Source organism: Muscardinus avellanarius (genome assembly GCF_963383645.1).
Source record: "Muscardinus avellanarius genome assembly, chromosome: 7".
NCBI lineage: Eukaryota > Metazoa > Chordata > Mammalia > Rodentia > Gliridae > Muscardinus > Muscardinus avellanarius.
This window is the reverse complement of record NC_137793.1, coordinates 86924498-86941816: the sequence shown is the minus strand read 5'-3', so window position 1 is coordinate 86941816 and position 17319 is coordinate 86924498. Positions and strand designations below refer to the sequence as shown.

Below are 17319 nucleotides of genomic sequence, written 5' to 3'. Positions count from 1 at the left end.
TTATTTAGTGGTACTGGGGGTGGAACCCAGGGGCTTTCTACCTCCGGGCTATACTCCCAGACCTATTTTACATTTTATTTGGAAATGGCTCACTAAGTTGCTGAGAGCCTCACTAAGTAGCTGAGGCTGGCTTTGAACCTGCGCGATCCTCCTGTCTCAGCCTCCCAAGCGCGGGGATTACAAGTGTGCGCCACCACGCCCAGCTACTGCACTTCTTAATCCCTGTATTTCTCTCCCAAAGACAGGTAATCCAGAAAAGGTGCAAAGTGCCCACCTTTGCCCACAGCACAGAGGGCACGAGGGTCCCTCCCCTGCCACCTCCATGGCATTGCGTAAACCAGTTCTGTTGCTCCCTCCTCTGCAGGCAGAGTCCAGCTCCAGGTTCCCAGGGCTGGGCTTCAGGACTTGGCAATCTCCCACAAAGAGAGAAAGAAATGAGCAAGAACTCCAGATAACTTCTCAGAAGGATCAGTGCAATCAAAAGATGGGACGTGCCGATTAAAGGTTAAGTCACTACCAGGTCACACCCATCAGAGGGACAACATTTCTAAAGTCTAAAACAGTATTTGGTATTGGGAGGATGTGGGGAAATGCTTGATATCATTGTATCATGTATCATTTAACTTCACCTAGTACCTGTGCATCATTAGTGTGAGTGTACATTTGCACAACCACTTTGGAGAGAAGTTAGGTAGCAAGTAGTCAACAAAGGTAAATCGCTCACACTTTACCACTTAGCAGTTCCCTCTTAGGCAAAATTGCCGTGGTCCTTAACTGCTGGAGATTTTGCTCTCCAAGGAACATTTGGGAACCTGAGATGTTTTTAATGGTTTCTACTGGGGTGAGGATGGGGACAGGTGCGGCTAGTACCTTAGTGGAGAGTGGCCCTATTGAGAAGCCCTGGTATATACCCCAGGGAAACTCCCAAATGCAAGCCAAAGAGACAAGCAAAATGATATTCACTGTATTATTTGTTTCTAACAGTAAAATATTGGGAACAATTTAAATGTCCTTCAACAAGAAAAGAGAAAAAATATATAGGAGTTAGAATAAATAAACTGGTTACTACAAGACTCAGTATTAGATGAGTCTTGAACATATAATGTTCAGTGAAAAAAATAGTGACATCATGTGGAGTGTCACTGTGTAAAGTTTGAAGACACAACAACTCTAGTTACTGTTTTTTTTTTTTGTGTGTGTGTTACTGGAGATTGAACCCAGGGACATTTTACTTCTCAAATCTATTTTTATTTTTTTTTATTTTGAAACAGGGTCTCACTAAGTTGCTGAGGGCCTCTCCAAATAGCTTAGGCTGGCCATGAACCTGTGATCCGATCCTCCTGTCCCAGCCTCCCACGTACTGAGATTACAAGTGTGTGCCACCATGCTCGGCTCTGGTTACTTATATGCATAACTATGTAATAAAAGTACAGGTGCTACTTGATTGATGATGGAGTTATAACCTGATGAACCCATTTCAAGTTGAAACTATCATAAGTTGAAAATGCATTTAATACCCCTGACATGCAAAACACCTCAGCCTAGCAGCACAGCACTGTCCGGGGTCAGCTGTTCACCATCATTACCACTTAGGATCACAAGAAATGTCACTAGCCACATGTCACTAGCCCAGAAAGGATCAGAGCTCAAAATGTGTGGTGTGGTTTCTACTGAATGTATATTGCTCTCTCCCACGCCATTGTGAAGAAAGAAAGAAAGAAAGAAAGAAAGAAAGAAAGAAAGAAAGAAAGAAAGAAAGAAAGAAAAAAGAAAATGTAACTGGAAGACTGTAGCGCTAGGGAAATAGCTCACGGTAGAATGCTTGCCTACCATGCTTGAGGCCCTGGGCTTGATCCCAGATCTATACATAAGTAAGTAAACAAATAAGACTGTATAACAACACTTGAACCTCAGAAAGAGCGCTTACCTTTGGAAGGAGGAGAGGACTAGGAAGAGGTAGCCAGGGATTCATTTATCTGAAGCAAATAGGACAGAATGCTGGCATTGATTAAATTGGGATGGTTAATACAGGGGTCCTGTTACACTGATTTCTATGCTTTGTTGTGGGTTTAAAGTAGTTCATAATTTATGAAAGATGAAAGATGCAGGCTTGAAGGCATATGTGTGTCGTCCTCTGTGCGCACTGAGCCGAAAAATGTCCTCATTTTCTCCTGGGATGCGTGCCCTTGTCCAGATGTTACCCCTGTAGGGACAGGCCAGGGACTGTGGGTCCTGGCCCTTAGTGCTTGGCCGCTATTCCATCCCCAAGATTCTGGGTACATCTGCCTAAGATTCTGGATGAAATGCTCTTTATCTGCCTTAGGAAAATCCCTGTTAGATGGAGTAGTGGGCTGAATAGTGCTCTCTCGAAATGCATGTGCACCCAGAAGCTTATAATGTGACGTTATTTGGAAATGGGACCTCTACAGATATAATGATCAAGAGTCAAGATAAGATCATGGTGAATTAGGGCAGACCTCAAATCCAGTGACTGGTGTCCTTATGAGAAGAGAAGAGGACTCAGAGGACAGAGAGGAGCCGTGTGAAGATGGAGGCGAACGGCGTGTGGGTGACGCTGCCGCATGCCGAGAAGCCGCCAGGGCCGGAGGAGGCAAGGCAGGCCCCCAGAGCTTCAGAGGAGCCTGGCGCAGCTGGTTTTGGACTTCTGGCCTCCAGAATGAGTGAGAGAATAAGTAAATTTTAAAAGTTGTTTTAAGGGCTGGGGATGTAGCTCAGTGGTAGAGCACTTGCCTGGCTACCCAGTGTATGGGTACTTTGTTAAGCAGCCTAGGAAACTACACTGAGTTGCAAGGGCCTCACTAAGTAGCTGAGGCTGCCCAAGAACCGCGATCCTCCTGTCTCAGCCTCCCGAATGCTGGGATTACAAGCGTGCACCGCCGCGCCTAGCTTGTCTTGGGCTTCTTAGGACACAAAGGTCTGAAAGTTTTGGGTTAAACTCCCCTGAAATCCAGGGGTGGTGGCGCATGCTTGTAATATCCGCACTTGGGAAGCGGAGACAGGAGGATCGCACAGGTTCGAAGCCAGCCTTCCTGGCTTATTGTTTCCAAATAAAAAGTATAAAATGGATCTGGGAGTGTAGCCTGGAGGTAGAAGGTTTTCAGGAACCCCAGTACCACCAAATAATAATAATAATGATGATGATGATGATGATGATGATGATGATGATGATGATGAAGAAGAAGAAGAAGAAGGAGAAGGAGAAGGAGAAGGAGAAGAGGAAGAGGAAGAGGAGGAGGAGGAGGAGGAGGAGGACGAAATAAACTCCCCTGAAGACCTATGTTTATATTGAAATGTGTCCTCATTTTTGGCTCAGAATCTATAATCCTTGAGGCCAGTGAGACGCTTGCCATATTTGCAAGGTGTCTTTGGCCGACAGCGTCCACGGTGAGGATGGGCCAGGAAACAGCACCTGACATCTGCACTGGGCAAAGTCATCGGGGTTGTGCTGTGCCTCACTCCAGTGTTGTCATAGCAACACCCCACTCTGATCCTGACTTACCCTCACTCCTGACCCCTCCACTGAGTGAATCTGGTTCTACTTTGGGACTTTCCCCTCATACCTGCCTCTGCTCTGCCTCTAGCACTGCGGGCTAAGCCTGGAACTGACAGCATGCTTCTACCACTAGTCTGTCTCCAGAATCCCATTTTGTCAGGCTCCCTGCCCTGGGCTTAGCGTGACAGCTGTGCAGTACGGGGGTTACTGGGGCAGCAGGCAAGGCTGCTGGTTCTCTGCTTCCTGTAGCTTTTAAGAAGATTCAAGCCTCGCCCGCTCCTTCACAATGCCTTTTCTTATTATGTAGGTAGGGCCTCTTAGAGTTCTGACCCACTTCCTGTTTTTATTTCCTAAAGCGGGTCAAGTGTAACGCCATTCTCTCTGCCCTCCGTGTGCCTGGCGGTCCTGACAGATGACCGGCAGTGGCTCACTCATCTCCAGTGTGTGCGGCTCCTGTTGGAGCCCTGCATGGTCCAAGGGGTCTGTCTGGTCTTTTGTCCATTCCAGCCTTTCTGCAGTAGTTTCCTCCTCCTCCTGCTTCCTGGCCCCGAGCTGGGGCCGTGACTTGGTTCCTTGGCTGTGTCCCCAGGGCATGGACTAGTTTCTTGGAATGATTGCGGCTCTGGAAACTGGGGCTGCCATGGGATTGAGCAATGTGTTTGTTTCATGTAGACGCCTCTTGGTGGCCTGGGTCACCCAGAAGCCCAGCTCAGGGTGGAAGCCGGGTCTAGCAGTCATGTCTGTTGGAAGCAGAGGACCTTTGGGGAGAGTTTGAGGAGATCTACCCAGGACCCCGAGTCTCCCATGAACACTTCAGTGCACACCTGAGTGCAGGGTAGAATGAATGGCTGAGCTGGCAGATGAAGGCGTGTGCTCCATCCCGGGCTCCATCCCGGGCCCCCAGGGACAGTGCCCAGGGCCACTCCCGCAGCTGCCCAGCTGCCCAGCCCTCAGCATTCCTCCCTTGTGAAAATGACAAACATTAGTCCATATACCTCATGTGGTGCTTTTACCCAACTGCTGTGTGGGGTTTTTAATGAACTAAATATCTTTTAAGTTGTAAGGCAAAGTGAGTACTAGTCATTACTGTTGAAACTCCGAGGCAAGTTATTTACGTTCGTTCTTATACTGGGCACTCTGGACACATCTGGCTCAGGGCTTCGCTTGATCAGATGTTGAGTGACTGAGCGGGGCTCGCGGAGGCCGAGCCCATGACTTGCCTCTTCTTCTTGCCTTTCCTGTACAAAAGTCCTGCCTGGCTGGACATAGAGAGGGGTCGTGAACTTGGATGAGAAAACAGGTCTTTGTTTTTTATATGCGCACGTGTGTGTGTGTGTGTGTGTGTGTGTGTGTGTGTGTGTGTGTGTTTTACTGGGGATTGAACCCAGGGGTGGGTGCTCTATCACTATGCTACATCCCTAAACCTTTTAATTTTATTTTAATTTTGGTACTGGGGATTGAACCCAGGGGCTTTCTACCTCCAAGATATACTTCCAGCCCTTTTTAAAAATTTTTAATTTTTGCCAGGCATGTTGGTGCACACTTTGTAACCCCAGTACTTGGGAGGCTGAGACGGGAGGATTACAGGTCAAAGCCAGTGTGAGCAATGTAGTAAGGCTCTCAGAAACCTAGTGAGACCCCATTTCAAAAAGAAAAAGGAATAGGGCTTAGGACATAGCTTGGAGGTAGAATGCCCCTAGATTAAGTCCCCAGTGCCAATTTTTTTTTAACTTTAAAAAATTAAATCACTAAATTGCTGAGGCTGGCCTCAACCCATAATCTTCCTGTCTTAGCTTCCCAAGTATCGGGATTATAGGTATGAACCATTGTGCCTGGATTTTTCAAACATTTTAATTAGTTAATTAATTAATTATTGTGTTTGCTCTATTTTATTTTTCATTTGAAAACAGGATCTTGCTAAATTGCTGAGAGCCTCATTAAGTTGCGTTGTTTGTGCGTGTGTGCGTGTGTGTGTGCGTGCGTGTGTGTGCGTGTGTTACTGTTGCTCTATCACTAAGAAAAACTTGCTGAGGCTGACTTTGAAGCTGCAGTCCTCCTGCTCCAGCCTCCCAAGTCACTGGGATTATAGGTGTATACCGCAGTGGAGGGCTTGTTTTTTAAATGTCTAACTGAAATTTAACATCTTCTTCAATTATAAAGATAGCCACAACAGCATTAAATGCTGAGGCTTTGTTACCCATTGAAATCATAGATATTTTTATATCACATTGCAGTTATTAAAAATACCTCCAGCCGGGCATGGTGGCGCATGCTTGTAATCCCTGCGCTTGGGAGGCTGAGACAGGAGGATCGCACGGGTTCGAAGCCAGCCTCAGCTACTTAGTGAGGTTTTCAGCAACTTAGTGAGACCCTGTTTCCAAATAAAATATACAAAAGGTTTGGGAGTATAGCCCGGAGGTAGAAAGCCTCTGGGTTCCACCCCCAGTACCACCAAAAAAAAAAAAAAACAAAACAAAAACCTCCAAATGTTATTTTCACTCATCAATACTTTGGGATGGCTGTATTATTTAATTAGGCATGTGACTGGATCTTATTGTTTGTTGTACTAATAAAGAAAAATATATGAGCCAGGCGTGGTGGCGCATGCTTGTAATCCCAGCATTTGGGAGGCTGAGACAGGAGGATCGCGGTTCTTGGACAGCCTCAGCTACTTAGTGAGGCCCTTTGCAACTCAGTGGGATCCTGTTTCAAAATAAAAAATTAAAAATAGGGCTGGGAGTGTAGCTCGGAGGTAGAATGCCCCTGGGCTCCATCTCCAGTACTAAAAAAGAAAGAAAGAAAGAAAGAAAGAAAGAAAGAAAGAAAGATGTTACTATATCAAATGTATATATATATATTAAAAAACCATTCTAAGAGGCCTAGCCTGCCATGCACAAAGGTGAAAAGCCTTGGTTACACCTTGTCTCCTGGCGCACCTTGACTTTTGGTTACTATCCCATGGGGCTAGGGACCAGGGGGAAAGCCCTCTTGGGCTTTAAACGCTTCAGACAGTGCAAGGTGAGATGCTGCCCTCTAGTGGCCCAAAAGCAGGACTGTGAGATGGTTTAAGGGGCAGGCCCTTGGAAGTGAGGTTGGAATGCTGGAGGTCAAGTTACTTGGTACTTGGGTCTGAAAGAAGAAACCCTTGCTTACCTCTTTAGCCTAATTGTTTGAAATTATCTCTCTTGTATTCTATGCCCCAAACGTTGTTCTTTCCCAGTGTTTCTGAAGAGTCCTTCTGAATTCAGTGTTCGCACATGCTGTTATCCCCTCCTAGACAGCTTCTCCCATCTCCTCATCTAGATTACTGTCTCCATCCATGTCTCTTGATAACCCTCGAATAGACCTGTGCTCATCTTCCCAGCCCTTGCTGGCTAAATTCTTTCTAATTTTAAAACAGGATCTCACTCAGTTGCGAAGGGCCTCGCTTAGTAGCTGAGGCTGTCTGCAAACCACGACCCTCGGATTCTCCCGAATGCTGGGATTACAAGTGTGCACCACCATGCCCGGTGCAAAAAGTGAATTCTAACTGGAAAATTTATAAAGGACTTTGAATGCTACCAGAATGGATTAGGTCCGCCTCTCCAAAAGTAAAATGCTTTCTCTTCATTTGCAAAAGCCTGCCTATCCCTAAGTCTCCTTAATATTCTGGAAGTCCAGTAATACCAGGATCTTTAGGACAGCACAGAAACGCAGACGAGTGAGAGAAGGTGGCCTGTGGCCAGAGCCCACCTTCCCGCCTCCTCACCTGGTCACCGCAGCTTCTTTGGGCTTCTGTTTCCTTATCTGTAAACTAGTGAAAATAATAGTAGCTATGGCAGAGCGTGGAGAAGAATACAAAAGGGGGTAATGTATTACAGTCTGTAGCACATAAGTATTGATTAAACGGTAACGAGGAGTCAGCCAGGCCTGATCGGTCTAGTCTGTCCTTGCCTCTCTCCTATGAGGCACTGGATTAGAATCAGGGGAGCTGGCAGCAGGCTTGGGCTGGCTCCCACTCTCCTGCCTGCTCTGTCTGGTCCCTGCCATGGAGCTGCTCAAAACCCAAACTGAAAGGCAGAGGACTCCTTCCCGCCTGGAGAGCTCTCTCTAAGTGTCCTCTCTCCTCATAGAGAAATAGTCAAGCCAGTTTACTTTGGCTTAAGATGGAGCTGTGGCATTCAAAACATAGCCGGGCGTGGTGGCGCACGCTTGTAATCCCAACATTTAGGAGGCTGAGACCGGAGGATCGCAGTTCACGGACAGCCTCAGCTACTTAGTGAGGCCCTCTGCAACTCAGTGAGACCCGGTTTCAAAATAAAGAATAAAAAAAATAGGGCAGGGGTGTAGCTCGGAGGTCGAATGCCCCTGGGTTCCATCCCCAGTATTAAAAAAAAAGAAAGAAAAGAAGGAAGGAAGGAAGGAAGGAAGGAAGGAAGGAAGGAAGGAAAAAGAAAAAGAAAGAAAAAAAGAAAATAGTGAATTGTTAGCCAGGCCTGGTGGCATATACTTGTAATCCCAGTACCTGGGAAGCTGAGACAGGATGATTGTCTTTTTATATAATTTTTTTCAGCACTGAGAATGAAACCTAGGGGCATTCTACCTCTGAGCTACACCCTCAGCCCTATTTTTAATTATTTATTTTAACAGGGTTTCACTAAGTTGCAGAGGGCCTACTAAGTAGCTGAAGCTGGCCATGAACCTGCATAATCCTCCTGTCTCAGCCTCCCAAGTACTGGTATTACAAGCATGTGACACCACACCCGGATATATGACATTTTTAGCACCTAACGTCACCTCAAAGCTTTTACTACATATGCACTGAGAGGATGGATTAAAGCCTGGATGGGTGGCTAAATGTTTATTTCCTCTTGCAGGACCAGGCTTTGCTATGCTTGGCTGCCCTCAGTTCTGCAGAGTTGTCACTAGGGGGCAGCAGCAGTCAGGACACCAACATGTAGGACCAGCCGGATCCAGATGACTGGATGAGGCTGAGGTGGTGGAAGGAGAAACAGGTTAGAATGACCGGAAAATAAAACCCAGTTGTGCTTTATCTCTCCGGTGCCAAAGGGAGAGAGAATGTGTAGATAATGGGATTCAAGTTGGACTTCCAATGTGTGTGGTGGCACTTGCCTGTAGCCCCAATACTTGGGAAGCTGAGACGGGAGGATCACAGGTTCGAGGACAGCTCCAGCAAGTAGTGAGACCCTCATCAACCAAGTGAGACCCTGTTTCAAAATAAAAATAAAATAGGGCTGCGGAGTGTAGTTTGGAGGTAGAATGCCCCTGGGTTTAATCCCCACTACGGTAACAACAACAACAAAACATCCAGAATGCAAAGTTTGTTCATCAGAGCTTTGATATAGGCTACTTTTCTTTCTTTCTGTTTCCAAAATCTCTGAGCTCTAACTGCCCAAACAGAACAAAGGAAGCAGCGTATTAGTCCGAGGCCTACGTGACTCCACTAGGCCCCTAATGTAAACGTGTAGTCTGCCCTCAATGACTCCATCCTTGCAGGTGCGGTTGTAAAAGAACTTTATTGGTCAGGTTAGCCACCATGCATGCTTTCCCTGTAACAAGGATCCTTTATGAGGCATGATGGCGTCCACATGCTGATGCTGTCTGAGGGGCCCTGGGGCAGGGGCAGCCTTGCCCTCGCACCAGAGCTCCCTTGTTGAAATGAGCTGGTTTGGCTTTTGTGGATTTCAGGGTCTGAGGCCAAGAACATAGTCCAAGGACCCCCCCACCCTCCCCTTTTCAGGGAAGCTGAAAAGCTTTTCTTGGGAAAGCAGACACAGAATCAGGGATGTAGTGGCCAGACTCAGGCTAATGCTCCTCAACTTTGCCCCTGGCTGCCCATGTGGCTCCACCCCCACGTTCCCCGAAGAGAAGGTGGGTTAGGCCAGGGCAATTGTATGTTTCGGAAATGGGAAGAATTAATTTCTTTTCAGCCAAGCTGCAAAGCCACAGGCATCTTCAGTAATGAGGACACAGCTCAGAGATATGACAGCAAGAGCTTCGTGCCCAGCGCCAGTGAGAGTTGGCTGCTAGTCTGGGCTTCATGGACCCCATCGAGTGTCTCTACAGAGATGGTGCTTTTGACTCTGGCCTTAGGACAAATGGGTTGGTATAGATTAACCCAGTCCTCCTGGGCAGCAGGCAAGTGTAGGGTTGGTAGGAAGGCTCCCATCAGTATATAAAACCTTCCTGCTTGGATCAAAGGGAGGACCAACTAGTTTTATCATGCTTTGAAGATCACATGGCCGCTACCTCTGAGGATAAATACCCAAGTAGGGATGCAGAGAGCATGCTGGGCAGGAATGAAAGTCCTGGGGCTGCCCCTTCAGTTCAGCCAATCTGAGGAGCTGCCTCCTCTCCCATCCCCCCACCCTGCCATGGATGCTGACAACCCATGGCTGCCCTTTCCTCCTTTGAAATATGATCTTCCTTTAAAGAGCTGCTAAAATAAATCCCCATCAATTTACCCCAGCCTGAGGTTGGTAGTCTCTCCTCTGGCTTCCAGCCATAAATACGATCATCATACAGGTGACTTCTGACCTGCTTTCCAGGGGTAAGGCTAGGAAGACCGAGAGGTGACTCTCAGCATCCTTTTGACCTCAGACAAAAGGTGGGCTGTCTCCACAGATCCCTGGGCAGGTGGCCACATGCCTTGGGAGTCTCTAAGGCACAAGAAGAGGCATCTGTGAGGAGGGGAAGAGGAGAGGTGGGTGGCAAGGAGGCTGCTGGGCAAAGGGTATCTTTTTTAGTTGATGAATAGGAGCTTGGAATGGCTGCAGGACTGGCCCAGCATGCACAGAGAGCTGGCAGGGGCTGCTCACAGAGTCAGAGACCATCTGAAGTGTATCCTCCAAGCAACATTTAACATTCCATGTCATGGGGGGGGGGCAAGAGTCACTCAGGGGTTCCTCCCTCTGCCATCACTTTTGTCCCCAGAAGCGGCAGCACTGTCTATGTCCTCTGCCGGCCTCGCTGATCCCCCTAACGCTGCCTACAGGGAAGAGACTAACAAGGAGCCCGTGGACTTCTGTTGCTTGGTTGTCCTAGACCTACCAGCAAAAGCCAAACCAAACCATCAAGCCAAATGCAGTGGGGCGGTGGGTGCGGTGTGCCAGCCCGGGGAGGGCAGCTCAGATCTCGATAAGGCTGGCCAGGCGCAGGCAGAGGGGCGCATCGGCCGGCATGGCGCTGCGCTTGATCTCGTTCCCATCCAGGCGCAGCACCTGCAGCTTGGAGAAGTTCATGACGTCCACCACGGTGCAGAAGCTGCTGATGGAGAACTCTGGGGGAAGAAGAGAGGAAGGGGGATCCCAGATCAGGGACCGACCGGATATGCAGTGACATGGAACGGCCTCTTTGAAGATACTTAAGGAGTTAGGAGGCCAGGGGTGGAGATGGAGGAGGTGGGGAGTCATTGCACACTTCAGTCTGGGAGTCATGCCGACCTCCACCTCTAGAGACAGAGCGGAGCCAGAGCGGAGCGGAGGGGCATACCTGCTTCTGCAGTTCAGCCACCTAAGCCTGTTCCCCCCAGCTTGTACTTTGCAGGCTCTTAAATGCCCTTGAATGTTCTTCCCGCCAGGACTTGGATTCTGTTTTTGTTTTTTTCCCTGTCTGCAGGCAGCAGGGGGAAGCAGAGGGTAGCCAAAGAACAATCTGAGCCTCTTTGAAGTGCTTGATTGCTTTTAGAGAGGGAAGGCTTTGCTGAATTGCTCTGAGGAGGAAGACTGGGAAATGGAGGGGCTTAAATCGTGAAGATCTCCTGCCGCTTTGCAGATAGAGAAAGCGGCAGGAAATTAAAAAGCTCCATCCCGGGTGAGAAACAAGGGTACGTGCGCCAGAGGTCTGTGGAGGTGGCGTGCTCCGCTCCAGCGGCCAGAGCAGCGAGGGAGGCTGAGGTTAAAGCCGGCTGGGACCTGGGCGTGGGTTGCTGCAGCCCACGGTCAGTAACGATTCCCCTGCCTCCTGCATTTAATATGATCATGGCCCACCTCTTCTTTTTAATCTCAAAGTCCCTTTGTGGGAGATTTCCCCCTAAGCTACGTAATAGGTAAAAAGAGTTCAAGTTTAAGCATAAAGCCTTGCACGCGTCTCACTCTGCTTGTTCTTCTGTGGACAAACTACTTCTCCCTCGGCTTGTCCTATTGGACTAATCAACCACCTCTGTCTCCAGCCTACAGAGCCAGTAAGTTCAGGAAAAAGAAAACAAAACAAGGCAACAACAACACAAGGACTCAGCTATAAGCGGCCGGGCCTCCAGGGGCTGCCTTTGGTGGCAAGTGAGGGTTAGGTGGGGGGATTTGTCCTTCTCTGCAAAGGGAGTTTGAGCAAAACTACCCCGGGGGTCTGGAGTGCAGAGCTGTTACACGGTGTAGACCCAGAGCAGGGGCTTGCTTTTTCCCACACCAGAGGCAACCCTCATCTTGCAAAGTTAAGAGGTCATGTGAAGGCTTTTCTAATGCTTTTCATAGGGGCATTATGGGGGGCTTTTCTTGGGGGAGGTAATGGGCATGAAAAGAAAGGTTTCCAGAATGATGGGAAGAAGAAATTAGGTCTACAAAGAAAGAGTGTTGAGCCCAGGGGCAGTCTGCCTCCAAACTACATCCCCAGCCCTTATTATTTCTAATTTTGAAATAGGGTCTAGTTAAGTTGTTGAGAGTGTCGCTTAAACTGCCGGGCTGGCCTTGAAATGGCGATCCTCCTTGTCTCTGTCTCCCAAATATTGGGATTAGAAGTGTTGAGATTAGCACAAACAGCTCTTTTCAGTCTCTGATAAGAACTGACCAAAATGAGACGAGGTGAATTTATAGCAAATTAACTTCTACCACAAACAAAAGGCAGAAAATCCAGGCCAAACTGGGTACCATGATGTGCACCCAGAACTTAGGAGACCGAGGTAGGAGGATTGAAAATTCCAGGCCAGCCTCAGCAACTTAGACCCTGTCTCAAAATAAAAAGGGTTGGAGGTAGAATGTCTTTGAGTTGGAGGAGGAAGAAGAGGAGGAAGAAGAGGAAAAAGACAGTTCAGGCCCAAAATAAAATTAGACACTGGCTGGACAAAGCGGCGCATATCTGTAAATTGGGCTACTTAGGAGGCTGAGGCAGAAAGAATGCAAGTTCAAGGCCAGCTTTGGGGAACTTAATTAGAACCTATCTAAAAACAAAACAACTACAAAAGAAAAGAAAAAGAAAAATAGACGCTGGGAAGAGTGGGGGAGATAAAGGCCAGAGATCTGGAGAGTTTGTGGATAGTTTCTTTCTGGTTGCAGGGAATAGATTAAGAAAGAAGACTGGGGCAGAGCCCAGGTTACAGCTGCATCTATGTTATCTGTGTATGGGGTGGGGGGCTTAAATATTACTTCCAGCTCTATTTGGGGCTGAGCTGGAGGCTCAGTGTTAGATTATTTCCCAGCCTAGAGCCCTGAGGCTGTCTGCTAAAATCCTGGATCCCATCTGTGGGTTCAGAAATAAGAGGCATCCTCGTGTGGAGCTAGACACACAGTGTAATGGATTCTCACCGCACATGGGGCACAGGGACACCCCTGCTGACTTCCCTAAGCCCACAGATAGGACAGGCCTTCTGCGAGAAGGCCCTGGCAGACAGCTCCCAGCCCAGATTAAATACTGACATAAGTCTTTCCAAATTCCTCCTGGTGTACCCGCCCTGCTCCAAAGCTTCCGAATAGCATTCTGTGGTTGCCCTGCTGTGGCTGGGCTGGAGAAGGCAGGGAGATGCTGGTGGAGCAGGGAACGGGAAGGGGAGGACCTGGTTCCTGTTCCTTCAGCTCCTCCCTCGGGGGCTGCTGTGACCTCATCCTCACCACCCCACCTGTGTCCCTGAGGCTGGGCTGGAGACGTCCCTCACCTTCGCTGCAGGAGAGGGTTTGGGGGGCTTTTCCTGCTCCTGGCCGGGTCTAGAGGGAGATTCCTTTCCTTTTACAGTCAGGGATGCCTGGCTCTAGTCTTTCCATATTGAGGGCAGGAGTTCAAGGTTCTATACTCTGCAGCCTGGAGGATCTTAAGAGACAAGTTTTCCTCCCCATGCCTCAGTTTCCCCATATTTTAACGCAAAGAACAACAACAATAAAAACTGCATCTGGCAACTTTAAAGTGGCAATGAGAATTAAAGCTGATGATACATACCATGTATTAGTTTTAAAATGGTCTGCCAGACCCTGGGCCAAGTACTTTACATATATTAATTAACTAATTTAAGAAAGATAAGGTGTGGTGGTGTAAGCCAATCATTCCGGCAACTCGGGAGGCTGAGGCAGGAAGAGGGAAAGTTTTGAGTACAGTCTGGGCAACTTAGCAAGACCCTGTCTCAAAACTTAAAAACGGGCTGGGGCTAGGTGTGGTGGTGCATGCCAGCTGCAGCAGTTTAGCAAGACCCTGGTTCAGAACAAAAAATAAAAAATAAAAAGGGTTGAGAGTGTAGCTTGGGTATAGAATGCCCCTGGGTTCAATCCCTAGTACCAAAAATAAAAAGTCCAGGAAAGAGACTAAATAAATAAAATAACCAGAAAAGGAGAACAGGCTTCAATTGTCCACAAAGGGATTGGGGGTAGACATGGAAAACTTTAGGTGGTTTGAATGGAGAACTTTCTTGCAGGATTTCAGGACACTTCACTAAGTTACTTTACATTCCGACACATTTTCAGAGAGGTGGACCATTTCGTATTTGAGTGGCAGATGTAGTTCTGCGTGAGAGCAGAGAGCTAGCAAGATGCTGCCGTGAAGCCTTTCCTGCCCACCTTTCTCTGACTGGATGGCTGGGCACTAAGTTGTTGTTGTTGTTGTTGTTGTTGTTGATACTGGGGATTGAACCCAAGATTATTCTACCTCTGAGCTACACCTCCAGCTTTTTTTTATTTTTAAATTTTGAAACAGGGTCTCACTGGGTTGCAAAGTGACTCACTAAGTTGCTGAGGCTGGCCAAGAACCTACGGTCCTCCCGTCTCAGCCTCCCAAGTACTGAGTGCAGGCATGCACTGCCAGGCTTGGATGGGACAGCTGCCCTTTGCAGTCACATCTTCAGGATGAAACTTGAATGGAGTACATACAGGGTGACATTTCTGATGTGACAACCCTCCAGGGTTCGGAATGGGGGGCTGGGAAGAGGTGGTGACTGCTAGGTGGGGTGTAAAGACACAAGTGCCATGCCCTTGCAGACGTGACATTTTCAGGTTATCTTAAACGGCCCCCACACTAACGTTGGAGTGAGAAGAGCCCAAAGAAGGAGCTTCTTATTTTTCCTCAAATAGAAACCAGTTATGAATGTAGCTATGATGGTGTCTTGTGCTTCAAACTAAAGGACGAGATGGCCTTTAGTGGCCTAGGCTGTCCCCTCCCTCTTGCCCTCTGAGGCTGGCATCTCTCCCACCCAAAGTTCTGTCCGGCCATTACCATCTTGCCAAACAGTTGACCTATTCTCTGAGCACGGGAGGAGGAGAGAGAGGAGGGAGAGGAAGAGGCTGGGACTCAGTCTCTCTCCCTCTGCTTGCATGGCGCTGGTCATTAGCGAGTATCCCTTCCCCAGGAGCAGGACTTTGCCCAGAGAGAGGGAAGGGGACAAATTTGAGCTCAGTACCTTCCAGCTGAGATGAAGACATCTAAGGCCCTGGGGTAATGAACACAAGGTCCTAAGAGGAAGGGAACTAAGAAGCAGTTAGATAATTCTGCCTGAAATGAGTATTTCAGTTCTTAGAGGCAGAGAGGCAGGATTTTTGCTTCCTTTAGGTATTTTCAGGGAATTTTTCGTAACTCCCCCCCCCCCCACCGCTCAGACTTTATAGTGGTCAGGCTCATGTTTCCCTAGGGAGGCGATGCGCCCCGCCACCAGGGTCTCCTTGAATTCCAGGGAGAGCTGACCTGAACAAGTACCACATTCAGTTCTCAAAGGCGACACATTTTTTTTCCCCCACCAGCTGTTAGGCTTAAAAAGTAAATAAACACCAAAACAGACCAGGCTGTGGAGGCAGAAGGCAGTCAAGGGGGCTGGGGGAGGGGGGGGGCAGAGAGCTGGCCCTCTGCTGGTGGGGAAGAAGCACAGACACCTTGGTTCCTAGCAGCTGCCACCCTGCTCCCAAGGTGGACTCTGCAAGCGAAACTTAACTGTCCTTGGGTGTGCACTCACCCCTCCCAGCTTGCTCTCCCTGCTCCTCAACACAGGGCCCCTCCTCCCAGGCTTGGGTTCCTGGCTGTTCCCTATGTTGAGTGGCCAGTTCTTTGGTGGCCCTTCCCTGTTCCAGAGCGGCTGTGTCCTGCCTTCCTCCAGCATTAGCCCACTGAAGCCCCAGCCTGAAATATGCATTTCCCTGACTTCGTCTTCTGAACCAACCTACTCCCCCACTGAAGGCTTTTAGTGCATCGGGGGTACGCGGCCTCCCTTGCACTTTCCTGCAGCTCAAGGGCTTGTTTCCCTGGTGGCTTCATTTGTACTGTTTGGCTCCCCTCTGCCTATTTCTCTGCTTTGCTGCTGGCTCTCAGAATAGGGTCTTTTCCATAGAAGGGCCAGCCAGTGCCTCCCTGGGCCAAGTCTCACCGTTGATCCTGTTGCCTTGGAGATAGAGGTTCTCCAGGTTGGTGTTGACCGGGGGGATCTTCTGCAGCTGGTTGTAGGAAAGGTCGAGCTCAAGCAGGCTGCTGGAGTTGAAGGTGTTGGTGGCCAGGCCATTGTTGGTGAGGCTGTTGTGGGACAGCCGCACATAGAGCAGCTTGGGCGAGCCCCGGAAGTAGCTGTCGGGGACGGTGTAGACGTTGTTGTGCTCCAGGTACAGCTGCTCCAGGGCTGAGGGCAGTCCGTCGGGCACCCTCCGGAGGTGGTTGTGACTCAGGTCCAGCAGGATCAGTGACCGGAGGCCCCTCATCGAGCTGCCCACCTCCTGGATCTCGTTGTGCTGCAGGTACAAGGCCGTGAGGTTCTCCAGCCCCTCCAGGGCATTGTTGGGGACCCGTGAGATCTGGTTGTGGTCAAGATGGAGCTCTCTCAGGGACCGTGGCAGTGGCCCCGGCATCCGGGTCAGGTTGTTGTGGTCCAGGTACAGCCTCTCCAGGTGCCTCAGCTTGGAGAACACCCTCCTGCCCACCTTGTCGCTGGTGATCTGGTTGCCGTGGAGAGCAACCCACAGCAGCCCGGTGGCGTTGTCGAAGACGCCTTCCTGGATGGAGGAGATCTGGTTGTTCTGAAAGTAGACGTACTTCATGCGGGAGGGCACGAAGGGCAGGTACCTGAGGTTGCGGTTGTCACAGTACATGGCTGTGGGGAAGTTGGGGGGGCAGTCGCACTCCTGGGGGCAGTCACGGGGCTCTGGCGCGGGCGGAGAGCCGTAGGCATAGGCTGGACCTTCCTCCACCCCGTAGGGGTAGGGGTAGGGGTCGGAGGGCTCATAGGGGTAGGGGTCATAGGGATCGTAGTAGGTGGACTGCTGGCTGCGGAGGTACTGGAACCACCAATGAGAGTCTTCGTCATACTGGGCCCGGGAGAGGGAGCAGAGCCCCACCAGCAGCAGGAGGGAGGCCCACTGCATCACGTCCTGCGGGAAGGAACAAAGAACAGTACAAGCCGGTGAGCGAGCCTGGAGGAGGACAGGCAGCGAGGCAGGACCGCCAGATGTGACCGCAGCATCAAACGCCCGCAGCAGGAGCCCGTGCTCCTCCCCGTCCCGCTGTGCACACTTGTTTCAGCGGGACCTGGCCATCTGGGGTGAGCTGAGTACATTGCTCCTGGTTACAGAAACAGAACCTTGAAGATTAGGAAGAACTTGAATGGGGAACTGCGTTTTTTGGAGGGGCAGGTCCTTAGGGGC

General features: G+C 49.4%; 1 protein-coding gene across 1 annotated transcript; it reads right to left on the bottom strand.

Annotated features, from left to right (window-relative positions):
• Positions 1–10641: 10641 nt before the first annotated feature.
• On the bottom strand, positions 10642–17040 carry FMOD (fibromodulin; the record flags this gene model as incomplete). The annotated part of the gene is made up of 2 exons (XM_080698446.1): positions 10642–10793; positions 16056–17040. The coding sequence occupies 2 exons, from the start codon at positions 17038–17040 to the stop codon at positions 10642–10644; spliced, it is 1137 nt and encodes a 378-aa protein (XP_080554572.1).
• Positions 17041–17319: the final 279 nt, after the last annotated feature.